Source organism: Eublepharis macularius, chromosome 2 (assembly GCF_028583425.1).
Source record: "Eublepharis macularius isolate TG4126 chromosome 2, MPM_Emac_v1.0, whole genome shotgun sequence".
In the NCBI taxonomy this organism is placed as follows: Eukaryota; Metazoa; Chordata; class Lepidosauria; order Squamata; family Eublepharidae; genus Eublepharis; species Eublepharis macularius.
Genome location: NC_072791.1, coordinates 178,137,793 through 178,153,685, shown reverse-complemented (window position 1 = coordinate 178,153,685; position 15,893 = coordinate 178,137,793). Strand labels below are relative to the sequence as shown.

At 44.6% G+C, this 15,893-nt stretch overlaps 1 protein-coding gene across 1 annotated transcript in view; it reads left to right on the top strand.

The window, feature by feature from the left end:
- LRP1B (LDL receptor related protein 1B) overlaps window positions 1-15,893 on the top strand; it is a 1,076,743-nt gene that overhangs the window by 591,209 nt on the left and 469,641 nt on the right. Inside the window, exon 12 of the mRNA XM_054970106.1 lies at window positions 4,713-4,893. Coding sequence (XP_054826081.1) covers window positions 4,713-4,893 — 181 coding nt within the window. The remainder of the gene's footprint in view (window positions 1-4,712; window positions 4,894-15,893) is intronic.

The window sequence follows — 15,893 nt, the reverse complement described above, 5'->3', positions numbered from 1 at the left end:
AGTGGCTGGAGATCTCCCGGAATTACAACTGGTCTCCAGGCCACAGATCGGTTCACCTGGAGAAAATGGCTACTTTGCGGGGTGGACTCTATTGAATTATGCCATGCCAAGGTCCTTTCCCTCCCCAAACCCCACTTTCTCCAGGTTTTTCCAGGTTTTACCCCCTCCCCTGATCTCCAGGAATTTCCCAACTTGGAGCTGGCAACCCTATCAAGTTATCACCAGAAACTATTGTTTTGCCACAATCTGGCAATCCTAGACTAGTTTGACCCCATAATATGGTAAATGTTTTCGTAAAATTTTGTTCAGAATCTTCACTGTGTGAACACTTCAATAAATAATGTATGAATTAATTATTTCCGTCAATGGTACAGATTCCCTTTTTCAGTTTGGCTAATTAGAAGTAAGAAGGTGTATAAAGTTAAGAATTGTGAGCTTAAGGTCATTGGGCCTAATATTCAAAAATCACTGTCAGGAGTTTGCAAGCCTACACTTATTTGAAAGCCTCCCATTACTGTTATAATATCATTCCTTTTTCTTAATTTTAACACTATAAAACACTAATCTCTGTGCCTGATTCTTCAATAATCCATGTGGCTTGCTAACAGATGCAGACAATTGTTTTGAAAAAGCGGAATGATTTAGCAAAAAAATCAATCTGCGGGTTTGTTGTGACTTACATGAGAGACTACCAGTTCTCTTTTTTTTATCCATTGTTCCAAACACAAAAGTTATGATTGTTGAAATGTGGCATCTCAGTAATGAAACTGAAAATGGTACATATAGAGTGCTGCATTTATATAATTTATGTCTGAATTTCTGGACCTAAGAGCTAAAGCTCCCATTTGGATTCTGAAACTTGCTAAAAGGTAACCTCTAGAATAGATTTGCAAAGGTTAGTCTAGCTAAATAACTTGTTGTTTTGCATCTCCTACGCACTTCCATGCTTCTTTATTTGCATTTTAATAATGCATCATTTGCATTATTATATTGGTGTGGAGTTATTAAGTATTGTAGCTTCAATCTGAATCTACTATCCTGGCCAATTTGCAACAAGCTACCTAATTATTTGTTCTTTGAGTTGACCCTGCACCATGGCTACCTTGCAGGGTTGACTTTGCTTGTTAGCACCCAGAAGGTTTGAGGCTTGCCTCTTGGCCTTAAGCTGTGGTTTCAAAAGAGGTTGGTGGCAACTTGCTATCCTGACTAGTGAGGCTTTACTTAGCAGTCTTTTGGAATGTTGCCTTTGACACTCACTTAGGGGACTGACAGCCCCCTGGGGATCCAGGCAGGCTTTCCAATAACTTTATAGGAATATTTCCTTTTCTGAGTGGGGTTATACTCCCCTTAAAGGAGCAGGTTTGTAGCTTGGGGGGGGGGGTGGAGCTGCTGGACCCAGGCATTCTGTTGGATAAACAGATTGCAGTGGGGGCTAGGGATTCATTTCCTTCCTGGGCAGGAAAAATCTTGTCACTCTAGTACATGCTCTGGTAACATCTAGATTAGGTTACATGGGGCTGCCCTTGAAGACTGTCTGGGAGCTACAATTGGTGCAGAATATTGCCACTAGAATGTTGACTGGAGTGGGTTGCAAGGACCATGAAACTCCAGTCTTGTTCCATGTGCACTGGCTCCCAATTTGCTTCTGGGCCCAGCTTAAGGTACCAATATCGAACTTTAAAGCATTGTAAGGATTGGGGCCAGTATACCTTAAGGACCACGTGCTCCAATATGAACCTATATATCCACTCCAGTCATTTTTGGAGTCCTTGCTTTGGATGCCCCCACCATTGATGCATAGACAGGGGAAGAACCCGGGAAAGGTTCTTCTTGGTTATTGCACCAAAACTTTGGAACGCCCTCCCCAGAGAGATTTGTCTGTCTCCCTCTGTCATTGTCTTCTGCCAGCAGCTGAAGTCTTTTCTGTTTCATTGGTCCTTTTCCTTGGTTGGTTGTGTTTGTATGTCTGTTAAGTTTTTACTAATTATTAAATATATATCCAGGTTAAATGCTATTGTAATTTTTAAATGTGTTTATACCTTGATGTATGATGCCTTGGGGCACTCTATTTGGGTGGAAAGGTAACGGAAGGAAGGAAGGAAGGAAGATGATACTTCTTTAACATCATCCCTTAGCTACATTTAGAGTTGATTTTTTTTTAACCACCGTATACAAAATTAACATACTATGTCAGAGATTGGGTTCATTTTCTAATAAACTTACTTCTGTACTTGCTAGATTTAATTACTTGGAAAATGTCAAGTTTGATGTCACTCAAGAAAGAAATTGAAAGTACTAGAGTTGAAGGCATAAAGAGAGTATTTCAGTTGAAAAGGCTTAGTATATTGTTAGAAGTTCTAAAAATCTTTTGTTCTAATGATCTGAAAGGATAATCTGCTTGTTGCCTTGTATGTTTTAATTCTTTGAATAGATATTTTTAGATATGCTTAAATATTTCTTCAACAACAGATGCCTCTCATGCAGCTCTCTGGGCTACCAGTTTTATCCAGAGGATTTCCTTAATTCAGAAATGTTTATCTCAGCATTGTGTGTGTGCATACAAAATATATGCATGTCTGCATATACACTGGTGCTCATTAAAATCCCTTTATTGTGCCAATGAAGTAAGAATCCTGTTTTTTCAGCATCTGTTCATACAAGCTAATTACTAAACCTCAGTCTCTGTTACTTTGGCCTTTTCCTTTTTACTTTAAGTGAAATGTTGTTTGGTTTGCCATTTTTGAAATCCTTTTTTCATACTTTTTTTTTAACTTGATGCCTCCATTTACATACATAGGATGACGGATATCCATTTATTTGATTTGTATTAGTTTTGTATTTGGGATTTTTAGATATCAGTGAAGGATGTACTAATACTATCAATGTAGTGTATGTACATATGTATATAATATACACAGACAGAATCAACATTACTGATTTCCAGATCACTGTGGACTTACGTAGGAACCATCATGTTCATATCTTTTATCAGATATTTGTCTTTTTATATTTCTATCTCATACCTTTTCAAAGGGGTTCAAGGCAACATTTAAGTTTTGTAATAATCTTGACAGATGGTGGCTGATCCATGGCTGCCTATTAACTGTCATGACTAAATGACTGATTGAAGCACAGCATTTAAATCACTATGCCATGGTAAAAGCGGCGGCCCGGCCTCCGCCATTTTAATAGCCATTTTTAATATGGCTGCTTGTGATATTAAAATATCACCAGGCCTCTGGATTTAAAAAGGCAGCTGTATTGCCACCAGAGGATCTCCAACAGTTGCTGAATCCCACCCAGGAGGACATGGCATGCATGGAATGCCACACAGGAATGTGGAGTGATTAAGAGGTGATTGGATTTGCAGTCCTGCCAGCCCTATAGGAGTCCAGTATAACAAGGGTCTCGCAGAGTCATCCCCACTTAACACATTCCTTTCCCTTCTTCCGTGATGAAATCTCCTGTCCTTGATTGAGGAGCTAATCAAATGACATTCATCAATTTATACAGTTGTTCCTGGGAAAGTACAGTCCCCACCTAAAATCCATCGATTTAGCTCCGGTGGAATTCACTGACAAATTATCTCTTTTGTGCAGTGCTAGAATATGTTTTACATTTGTTTTCACACACCTCTACAGCTACCGATCAAGGTGATCAACCCTTTTGTCAAACCCAGGAACTGACCATTGGAGCCTTTGTTCTAATGGCTAGGTGGGCTCTTCCACTTTAGGGCACATTTTACCTATAATGGTGGAGCCCTGGCCTCATTCAAATTGTACATGCTTCCAGATCCACAAGCGCCGTTCCCCTGAGGTTTGTCCTGAACCTCTTGTTCTCTTGACCAAGGATGCTGTTTATTCGAAACTACTCTCTTCTCCTGTGGATTGGACCCGCCTCCCTTTCAGGATAGGTTATATCTGCTCCCTCTCTCTCTATTCCCAGTTTCTGGATAAAGCTTCCTAGGACTCTGTGTGTGTGTGTGTGTAATTATTTTTACCCCATAACTGTGAGTATATATGCATGCGTTTTGTTCTTAATAAAAATTATTGTTTGACTTTAAGAACCAGCCTCGTTTACTATTCTGGGAAGGGACTCCGTAGAAGTTGGTGATAGATCCCTGTGGTTACTGGCCTCTCGCATAGCCATCCTCCTTGCTTGCTAATTCCCCCCACAAATCATTTTATTGCAAGGAGACCAGTTTCGGTAACAATGGTTACTTGCCACTTAAATTCCACAATCCCATGGTGTGCTCTAGACCTGCTGGTGTATATTCAACCACTTGTAGACTTTACAGAGCCCACTACCACCCCTGTAAAATTTGTTCCTGAGTGTCAGCAGACTTTCAGGAAAAGCATAGGGGGCAAAATAGAGATATGCAGTGGAAGGAGAAATTTGTAGCAATCACTGCCCTCCTCTTCTGCAAACAGACAAGCCATTCCATTGAAGGAACTGTGTGGTTGGATGCGTGCAGCTACATTTTACTGGTTGCTTTGCTTACATAACATGTTAGTCTATAATAGCTTGCTGACAGTACAAGCATAAGTAAGTAGTTTTGGAGATGAATATGCTGGGGGAAATATGTAAGATTACAGTAAAAACATCCATTCTAATTAGCCATGTTTGTACCATCAGAGATTCACTAATTCAATTAGAATTCAATGAAACAGTAAATATATGAATAATGTGTAATATTATGGTTCTTTAAACAGATCTCGATAATGTGGAAGGCATAGCAGTAGACTGGATTGGAAATAATCTTTTTTGGACAAATGATGGATATAGGAAAACAATTAATGTTGCCAGATTAGAGAAAGCCTTTCAAAGTCGGAAAACCCTGTTAGAAGGAGACATGTCTCACCCCCGAGGAATTGTTGTGGATCCTGTTAATGGGTATGGACATTTTTGTTGTTTTTAGTTAAATGTGTATATGTTTTTGAAAGTATGCAAGGATCAAAATATTATGTCTCATTCTTGCACTGTTTGGTCAGTCAATGCAGGTTGGTTTTCAAATGGTTTAAGGTAGTTCTGTGTTGAATTGTGCCCTCCATTTGTAATTCCGAAGAAATGCAAACAGAAGAATTTATTCTCTGTATTATGTGAGAGGTAGTTGTACATGTTATTCCAAACATTTGCAAGAACTATGTAGGCTAAATCAGGGGGATGTGCACAGGTTAGTCACAATATGTGACTGTTCTCACATGGGACCATACACATTGGAGAAAAGCAATTCCACAGTGTTACTCAGTTGTTTATCTCAAAATACAATTCAAAACCCAATTCACAGTTGAATTTGAAAACAATCATGCACTCTTAAAACTTCTCAGTTGTCTCACTGATAGGTATTTGTCTAGCTATTTTGATATTTGCACATGGTCAAGATGCAAAACTATAGTGATATGTGGTATCTTGTGTCTTTGTGCTAATCCCTCTGGAGGCTCAGAATAGAAATATGAACAGTCTCAAACAGATCCACAAATACAGTAACCTTCTATACAAATAACTTTGATATTGTATGTGTTTACAAGATACTTATGATCAAAACAGTTAGCTATGGCATAACATCTCTTTAGGCTGCTTAAAGGCTGAGTTGAAACTAGCTATCCATTCAAGCACCTAAAGCAAATAATTTTGCTAATACTTCTTGAGAATGGCCACTACATTGCCTGAAAGCTTTTTTTAAAAGATAGGTCCAATATTCATTGTGTGACTTGACTTCTGTGTGTCTAGGCTGGAAATCCCTAAAAAGTCAATTTTCTTGGTACCTTAGTGGCCGAAAATCCCAAAATATATGAAGGTAACCCATTCACAAAATCTACTTATATATACATATAACATTGAAATAATAGGAAAAGGTCAGCTTGGAATGAACAAAAAGCAGTTAAATGAATCTACCTGGGAAAAAATTCAGTAAAACCCGAGTGTTTCCTGTAAAGCTAACAAACATTTTAAAAGTTGTTATTATTTTATATAGCAAATGCGAGGTGGTTGAATCATTTTACATTTTAGTAAACTCTGCAACAGTCCTGTGAGGTATAGATTGTTATATTTTAATCACGTGTCATATATGTTCTGTGTCGTATCTATACAAGATACGACACATAACACATATCTATACAAGCAGTATAGATGTGCCTTCGCTGTAAAGGTAAGGGTTTTTCTTCTTCTTCTTGACAAACCCTAACTTTATTAAATCCATGATGTAGCCAATGTATCTTTATTTCTTGACAAATTTGAGTGAAAGATGCTATGAAGTTATAATCTTAGTAAAATAAATGATGTGTAACAGCATTTTAAAGTAAAATCCAACCATATAATAGGTGGATGATATGTGGCAGACATGGGCTCCAACACATAGGGATGTAAGCATGTGATGCATATTTGAAGTGGAGTAGTCTGTTCCATAAGGTGAGGGAGGGTACATTTGACACAACACCCCAGTATGGTAAAATAGCTTCTGACATTCTCCATTCTGTTTGGGCATCAGCTAACAACCCATATGCAGATGGACAGTCCTCTTTGTGTTAATGTAAATAACTTATTATGCTGCAGTGGGCAAAAAGGCAGGAAGCAACAGCTGGAATTATGATATATCCTCTAGTTATTTTCAAAGAGCAGTGCATGGATTTGGGAGTTTCTGGAATCTACGATAGCAATGGACAGAAGTTTAATTCTTCTCCTCCCTTTCACATTCCAAGCCTAGACCGGAGAAACCTGTTCAGCGTCTTGGACTGCCCCAGGGAAATCAGCCCTCTGTAATCCAATGTGAGGTTTAGACTGACAGTGCGCAAATAACTGAGTGTTTTCCCACGAAGCTGTGTTAGTATAGCTTGGAAAGCCAAGAAATGATAGATTTTTTGCAAAGTTATGAGTTACATGTTAATTAGAATGCTATTTACTCTACATTGGCTGGAAGAAAAGACGTCTGTGGGCATAGGAGACAGCAATAGGAAGTGAACTTGTCCTCTAAGAGCATTTCATTTGAAAATTAATTGATCACATTGTCAAGTAAATGTACTATACAATAGAGAGTTTTCTACAGCTCTCATCCATCTCAATGCAGTTACAGGAATAATCTTGATGTTATATATCAAACCAAAAGCCTAAAATATCAGAAAGTAATGTGAGATGCAAAACTATAATAAAAACCTTAGATTCTTTAAAATAATTGCAGCAAGACCAAGGGTTGACTAGAAAGGGGCCTGGCCCCCAAAAGAGGGAGTACATGGCTTCCTGCCTGCTCTATTCCCTGCCCACCCTGACCTGTCCCACCCATGGGAAGGAGGGAGAATCAGCCTGTCTACTCATTGGGCTGCACATAGGCCAACTCACCACCACCTGGGCCAGGCCAGTCAAATGGCAGAAAGGAAGTGGCTTCCATCTCACCGTGTGAAGCTTGGGCAGATCACATGCTACCCTTCTGCCATGAGGCCAGATGGGAGGGCGCCCATCAGCGTATCGGGAAAAGTCTCAGCAGCCAGTCTGCCACTGAGCATATGATATCTTTCTCCATTCTAACCATTAGAGTCAACGCTATCGTAGAGCTTATGTAGTGTATAGCAAATTCAAACGAACTTTCTTCATATAAACCTATCACAAATGGCTTTGTGCAAACTTTGCAATGCTGAATTATTCAGGAGGTGTTTTTTTTTACTCAGGTAATAGAGCTGTGCTATAAGAAATGCCTCAGAAAGATGCTTTAGTAAAGGGACATGGACTGTAGATTATGCTACAGAGTACAGTCTGTTGATGTAGATATGCTCCTACTAGTAGTTTCCATGCCATTAAAGATGTCATTTTTAGTTACTTTTGCTTTGTTTCAGTAATGTTTCATCTCTGTATTTGGATTTATACTTGTTTTCAGACTTCTGCTACTCTATTGTATTTGTTCACTGAATATCTTAGCTGTTGACCTTATGGACTTGCACGATGCAATCTGCCTTGCATCTCAGTGAGAAAGGCAGATTATAAATAACAAATAATTTTTTTTTTAATTGTAAGGCATCCTGCTTCCAGAATTCACAGAACACCCTAATGAAATGATCCCATGGAGTTACTCATGTTTGCACGTTATGTGCAGGACTGATTCATATAGTAACAATGGATGTTGGATCAGTATAAAATTGACAATGGCAATCATGTTTGTGAAATTTTCCAGTTTGTGAGTTCCATTCAAGTAGACTTGGATCCTAGGAAGCAATTATGTTATTTTCTCTTGAATGGGATGTCATATCACACGTTTATAATACAGTAAAGACAGTCTTCATGAACTAGAGTTGTGATCTACTTATCTAAAGATATTGCACCTGACAATTACTCTCTTCAAATTTTGCAGTAGTATACCTTTTTTTTTAAAATGAAACTGTGAAGGGTTCACTATGACTATTTAATTCTCTCCACAGTAAATATAAATATTATTTGTGTGTGTCTACATTTTAACTTTACAAGGATAAATTACCGCTGTGAGCGTGACTGACACTGAGCCTGTTCGGAGATGTGAAAAGCGGTAACTGAAAGCAAAGAGGACTATTTTTAAATAATGGCCTTTTAACAAGTCAAATAAATGTTTGCAAGTGCTATTGATTCATTGTGCTGTTAAGAAGAGTAAAGAGTGTATTGATCTGGTTATTTATTTCTGTTCTAGGCAGCTGACATAAAGATTTCAGTAAGGGTGCCTTCAGATATGCACTTGCTATGTCTGAAGCCACTTTCTTAGAGCCATACGTGTGAGTGAGTGAGTGAGTGAGTGAGTGAGTGAGTGAGTGAGTGAGTGAGTGAGTGAGTGAGTGAGTGAGTGAGTGAGTGAGTGAGTGAGTGGTTTATTGCAGTCAAAGATCAGCACAAAAGTAAATACATTACCAGAAATGTTATATGAAAAACCAAAAAGAGTCCAGTAGCACCTTTAAGACTAACCAATTTTATTGTAGCATAAGCTTTCGAGAATCAAGTTCTCTTCGTCAGATGCATGATCCAAACTGGTCAAATACAGAAGAGGAGGGGAGATAGGGGAGAGAAGGAGACATATATCAGAAGGGGACAGGATGCAATTAGCGGGGAGGCAACCAAAACATTCCTTTGCTAGTAAATGTAAACATCTCCTTTTGGTGTGGAGTCAGTTTGCCGTGTTAGTTTGCAGCAGTAAAAGCGTCCAATTCCTATGTAGTATAAGCCTTCGATAACCACAGCTCTCCCTGCCAGATGCATTTGACAAAGAGAACTGCGGTCTCTGAAAGCCCACACCAGGCGTCACTGGGCTCCCCCAGACCACGCCTCTGTAAAGGAAATCTGTTACCTGTGATAATGTGATAACCATTCATAGTCTCTATTCAGTCCCAGCTTGACAGAGTCAAATTTGCATATGAATTCCAATTCAGCAGCCTCCCGTTGGAGTTTGTTTTTGAAAGATTTCTGTTGAACCACAGCGACCTTTAAGTCTTTGGTGGAATGTCCTGGTAGATTGAAGTGTTCTCCCACTGGTTTTTGGGCGTTTCCATTTCTAATGTCAGATTTGTGTCCATTTATTCTTTTGTGTAGAGGTTGGCTGGTTTGTCCAATGTACAGAGCAGAAGGACATTGTTGGCACATGAGGGCATATATCACATTGGAGGATGAGCAGCTGTAAGAGCCAGAGACAGTGTAGTTGATGCCATTGGGTCCTGTAATTGTATTCCCTGGGTAGATATAGGGGCAGAGCTGGCATCTGGGTCTGTTGCAGGGCCTGGTACCTGTGCTGGTGACTCTGCTGGCCGATTCATGATTGTAAGTGAGAAGTCGTTTAAGGTTGGGGGGCTGTCTGTAGGCAAGGAAAGGTCTTCCACCCAGGGCTTCTGAGAGAGAGGTATCATTTTCCAGGATGGGTTGTAGCTCACTGATGATACGTTGGATGGGTTTGAGCTGGGTGTCCGGGGTCTGGGTCCCAGCCCCCAGACTTGGTAGGAGGGAACAGCAGGTCAGCCGGGCTGATGGGCAAACAGAGGGGGCAGCCAGCAGACAGCAGGTCAACTGGTCAGCCAGCTGACAGCAGGTCAACTGGTCAGCCAGCTGACAGCAGGTCAACCGGTCTGACTGGCAGGCAGAGGGGGCAGCTGGGGGACAGCAGGTCAACCCCTCCCACAGGCAAATGGAGCCAGAACCTGCCGGTGCCAGGGGCAAGGGGCAAAAGCCCAGGGCCTCAGGAGGCAGGGGGAGACAGAGAGAGGCCAGCGAGTCCCACTCCCCTAGGGAGGGAAAGGGGGCTAGGCAAGGCGGAAGGGGGCAAGGGCAGAGGGATTGGAAGCTCAGCAGTCACCCACCCAAAGACCTTACCTGAGGAGGAGAAGCAGCAGCAGCCCCAACAACCCAAAGCCACGCCCCAGCTAGAAAATAGTAGCCTGGCCCAGGAGTTGCCAAAAGCCAAGCCACTCCAGGTGGGGCTATTGGAGGCGCTCTGCAGGAAGCCCTGGGCAACCAGCCAAGGAGCCACAGCTGGACCCACCTTCAGCCATCAGCTCAGCCAGGGAGGCTGGGCTGCTAGCCAGGGGACTGCAGCTGGACATGCCTTCAGCAATCAGCCAAGGCAGGGAGGCTGGGCAGCCAGAGAACAAGGCACAGCTGGTGCTGGTCAGTGGGGCCAGATCAGCTACCCCAGCTGCAACTGCTTGGTGCAGCCAAAGGCCAGGCTGGAAGAGGGGTGGGGCAGTAGGAGGAAGCCCTATAAAAGCTGGCTGGGAAGAGCCCTGGGGTGGTGGGTGTGAGTGAGGAGTGATGATGTGGAGTGAGAGCAGTAAGATGCAAGGGTGGAGGCTTGGAGGAGAGTCCTGGAAGGAGAAGATGAAGGAGGGTGCAGAGGGTAAGCAGGCCAGGTTGAGCAGGCCAGCGAGTGGACTGAGAGGGAGTCTGGGTGAGGTATACCGCCCCTCCTTCCACAGAGCAGGGTCCTGCAGATTCCCTGGCCCCCCTGTGACGTCAGGAGCAGACCGCCCAGTGCCACGCCCAGCGGCAGCGGCGGCAAGCCCTGACACTGGGAGCTATAGGTGACAACCAGTGGTGTTCTGTTGTTAGTTCCTTTAGGTTTGTCCTGGAGCAGACTGTTTCTGGGTACTAGTCTGGCCCTGTTGATTTGTTTCTTCACTTCATTTGGTGGGTACTGTAGTCTCAAAAATGCTTGTTGTAAATCTCTTAAGTGTGAGTCTCGGTCGAGAGCATTGGAGCAGATACGGTTGTAACGTAAGGCTTGGCTGTAGACAATAGACCGAGTGGTATGTTTAGGGTGGAAGCTGGAGGCATGTAGATATGAGTATCGGTCTGTTGGTTTCCGGTATAAGGTGGTATTTATTCGCCCATTATGTAGTTGTACAGTGGTGTCCAGGAAGTGTACCTGTTGTGTAGAGTGGTCCAGGCTTAGGTTGATAGTAGGGTGAAAGTTATTGAAGTCCTGATGAAATCTCTCAAGGGCTTCCTTCCCATGGGTCCAAATGATGAAGATGTCATCCAGGAATCTTAAGTATAGTAGTGGTTCCAGTGGATGGGAGCTGAGGAAGCGTTGCTCCAAGTCCGCTATGAATATGTTAGCATATTGTGGTGACTCTGCTGGCCGATTCATGATTGTAAGTGAGAAGTCGTTTAAGGTTGAAAAACCGTTATGTAAATTATATTAAAATAAGTTAATCTGATCTATCTAATTAATATAAAGCTATGGTAAACTCTAGCAGCTTTATAGTATCTCACCACATTAACTGTGATCCAAGATCATGGTCCAAGAAGAAAAAGGAAATGTATGATTTGTCTGGTCTACTTAGATTTTTTTTTTTGAGAATAGAAATGATAAAATCATGGTAATAAAAAGGGCAATGCAATAAAACATACCCAACATTTTCAGCTTCCCCACTTGCACAAGGACATCTATGTTCCTGGTATGGTCTACCCTGATATCTCCCTTCCAAGAGTGCAGAGGGTATGGCATTAATCAGGCCAAATAAAAGATTTCCTAAATTTGGGACTTAGTAGTTTAACCATATTTGAAGGCACAAATGTTTTGTCCCTGAAGAAATGATTTTTTTTTGGCAAATCCCTTATTTAATTATGCTGGCTTTTGATTATTTGAGGGCTATTGGGAGAATATCCAAAACTCAGTAATATTTCTGAAAGTAGTCTTTTCCATTTTGACTGAAAGACATCTATTAGAATTAAAGGTGCAAGTCTCAAAAAGGGGTAAAAGCTTTAACTAAGAATTAATCGTGTATATCCAGGTACAGGCTTCAAGATAAATTAAGACCACCCCAGGACAAAAAGCCTTATTAGGAACACAATGGTGAACTACAAATGTAACTCAAAATTTTAGCCTGCATAATTTCAAAAGATCAGAATTTACATGCACATAATTGAGAGCTGTATAACAGCTGTGTAATAACCCTGGCCACAAAAATACTAATAGCTGAGAGTATATATTTTATATAATCAAAGCAAAGACACATTTCTGGGAATTCCCTACCACGTCTTTATTTGACCCAGAAAAGTGAAAGATGTTCCATGTGAAAAGTACACTTTCCACAACATATCTAAAGACAACAGATTCTAGAACAAAAGTAGTTGTTCATCTTCGTTCTTCTGTGCCTCCACACATGGGGTACTGCGCACGCGCAGGCCAGCCGCCGGAAGATTTTTTATCGCTTTCCCAGCTCCGAAGGGGCCGTTTGCCGCGCGCCTCAGCGACCGTTTCCCGCCCAAACGGTCACATGCTCCTCAGCGGCCAACGGCCCCTTCCCTCAGTTCTCTTCTTGCCGCCGCTTGAGGAGAACGTTCGCTTGTAGCTCCGTGCTTTTTTCTTGTGCTTTGGATTGCTTTGGATTGCTTTCTCGTGACTGACTTGGACTGGATTTGACTTCTCTCTGTTTACTGATTTGGACGGACTGATCTCGGTGAGGTATTTGACCCGGACTGTGTGACTTCGCTTTTGGTTTGCCCCCTGGAATGGCTTCTACAGCCCTGTTTAAGCACTGTGCCCAGTGCCGTGCAAAAATGGCCCAAACGGATGGACATAGCCTTTGCCTGCTTTGTCTGGGGGAGGAACATGTAGTCCCCACTTGCAAGATCTGCCAGGGCTTTACGCATAAAGCCAGGCAGGAGCGGTCCGCCCGCCTCAAGGCTTCACTGTGGCAGCGGGTCTTGGACGCCCCTGGGCCCTCCGAGGCGGAGAAACCTGGGGCCGCGGAGAAGGCTGGTCGAACCTCCACCCATGTCGGGAGCCGGTCACGAGCGGGCTCTGTAGCCTCTTCAAAATCGGTGGCTACATCCCGCCCGGCGGACAAGCCTGCTTCGAGGGCAAGCTCGGTGGCGAGGTCTGCGAAGTCCCCGCACAAGTCGGCGTCGGTGAGGTCGGAACCGGGGAGGTCGACTCCGAGGCCGGAACCGGGCGAGTCGGATCCGATACGATCAGCCCCGGCGTCGATCGAAAGGCCTGCGTCAGTCCCGGGACCGGAGGCTGCGCGAAAGGCGTCGACCAAGAGGACATCGGTTCCGAAAGCTTCCTCCGAATCGGTGCCGAAGAAGAAGGCTAAGAAGACCAAACATCGTTCTCGGTCCCCTCGGCGCCGGCCTGCAGAGGAGGTGGTCCTGGTGTCTCCACCTACGCCGTCGCCTCACCTAGACTCCCCTGACCGTCCCCTCCTTGAAGAAGAGGTGCCGGATCCCGGGGCCTATGTGGTCCTGTCGAGTGGGCGGCGTTCGCCAACACCGGAATCGAGCCCGGCTCCGCGTCGTCGGATCCGAGAGGCGACCAGGGATCCTTCGCCTGCACAGTCTGCCCGTAGTCAGCGGTACTGGTCGGAGGGGAGTGTCGGATCCGAGCGAGTCGGATCCGAACGGTCTGTGGCTGCGCGTCATCAACAGGCTACAGATCTACCTGAGGCCTTTCGGTGCCGGTGGAAAGGGGCTCCGCCTGGCTTCAGATCATCGGATCCGGGGCCGTCGTCGTCTAGCCGTCGTGAGTAGTTGCCCCCACCCTTCCCAGGAGACGAAGTATCAGCTCTTCCGTCTGATGAGGATGACGAGGATGTGGGGTCCGGCTACCGCTCTGAGTCGTTCTCTGAACCATCCCCAGACGACAATGTTGGCCCATCCACCAGCTCTCCCTTCGAGGACCTGCGGATTTATGCAGACCAAATGGCCCGCATGTCCAAGGCCTTGGAGATTGACGTATCTTCCGTGGTCCCGAAGACGAAAGACAAGCTGCTGTGCAGAATCTATGGAGAGAACCCGGCTACAGTAGGTTTTCCTATGTTGGAGGGCTTGGAGGAGATCATCGACAAGGTCTGGAAGTCACCATCTGACCTGCCTGCCACGTCCAAACGCATCGAACAGATGTATAAGATCAAACAAGGGACGTGGCAGTCTCTCATCAAGCACCCTCCACCATCATCCTTGATAGCCGAGGAGATTCAGCACAAGAGATCGGGGTCCTCCTCCGTACCACCGGATAAGGAGGGAAAGAAAATGGACGCACTGGGTAGGCGTCAGTACTCAGTCGCTGCTTTAGCCCTCCGGATAGCCAACTATCAAACAATTATGGCGGGCTATCAGCTCTACCTATGGGAGAAGCTAGCCAACTATGTCACTGACCTCCCTGCTGACAAGAAGGCGGTGGTGTCGTTGCTGCAGACGGAGGCAGTACGATTATCAAAACAACAGATGAATGCTGGAAGTCATGCAGCTGACACGGCGGCTCGGGGTATGGCGTCAGCGGTGCTTCTGAGGAGACACTCGTGGTTGCGGTCAACTGCCCTCCCGCAGGAGGTGAGGGCCAAGATTGAACGTCTGCCCTTCGAGGGTGACTCCCTCTTCTCTACCACCACCGACGAGGCGCTTAAGAAGAAGAAGGAGGACCGGCAAACAGCTCGCTCCCTGGGGGTCACTCCGGCGGACAGGTCCACGTTCAAGTCTCGGTACTCGTCGAGGTATAATCCCTACCAGTACCGCAGCAGATACCAACCCCGTCCGTACTATCCGCAGTACCCTACTTCGCAGCGCCAGTATACCCCAGCTCAACACCAGGGCAGGAGGCGTAGGCCGTTCAAGCCCCGCTCGTCTCAACCTCCACCCCAGCAGAAAGATCCGCAAGGGGCTGGAAGGCAGTTCTGAAGACCCGGCCCTGCGGCAGCCCTGAACTTTTCGGACAGACTCAGTCCTTTTTTGTCTGAATGGGAGTCAATAACATCTGACTCATGGGTCTTAACAATTGTTGATAAGGGGTACGGGCTGGAATTCACTGAACTGCCGATGTGTACTTCACCGCTGAGTGCGGTGAATAATACCTTGGTTGAGCTGGAGGATGAAATTCGGTCCCTCTTGGCTAAGGGTGCTGTGGAAGAGGTGCCCTTTGTGGAGTCTGTGAGGGGTTTCTTTTCCCGGTTCTTCCTAGTCCCTAAGAAGGATGGGGGTCTACGTCCGATTTTGGATCTTAGGGGCCTAAATGCCTTTCTAAGGGTCACCAAGTTTAGAATGATCACACTGCCTGCTATAATTGCCCTTTTGAGGAAGGGGGATTGGTTCGCTGTCCTGGATTTAAAGGACGCGTATTTCCACGTGGGGATCTTGGAGGAGCACAGGAGATTTCTGTGCTTCGTTTACAAGCAGCGGGTATTCCGTTACAAGGTTCTCCCCTTCGGCCTTTCCACAGCCCCACGTGTGTTTACTAAGTGCGTGGCTCCTGTGGTTTCCTTTCTTCGAGAGCGGGGCTGTACCATCTATCCCTATCTCGACGATTGGCTCATAACGGCGAGTTCGGAGGCTAAGCTTCTGCAAGATGTGGCATTGGTGCTAGACACTTGCGAACGCTTGGGCCTCCTGGTTAACTTTGAAAAATCTAAGCTGACACCTAGCCGTGTTGTGCCTTATATTGGGGCAGTGTTCGACTCAGG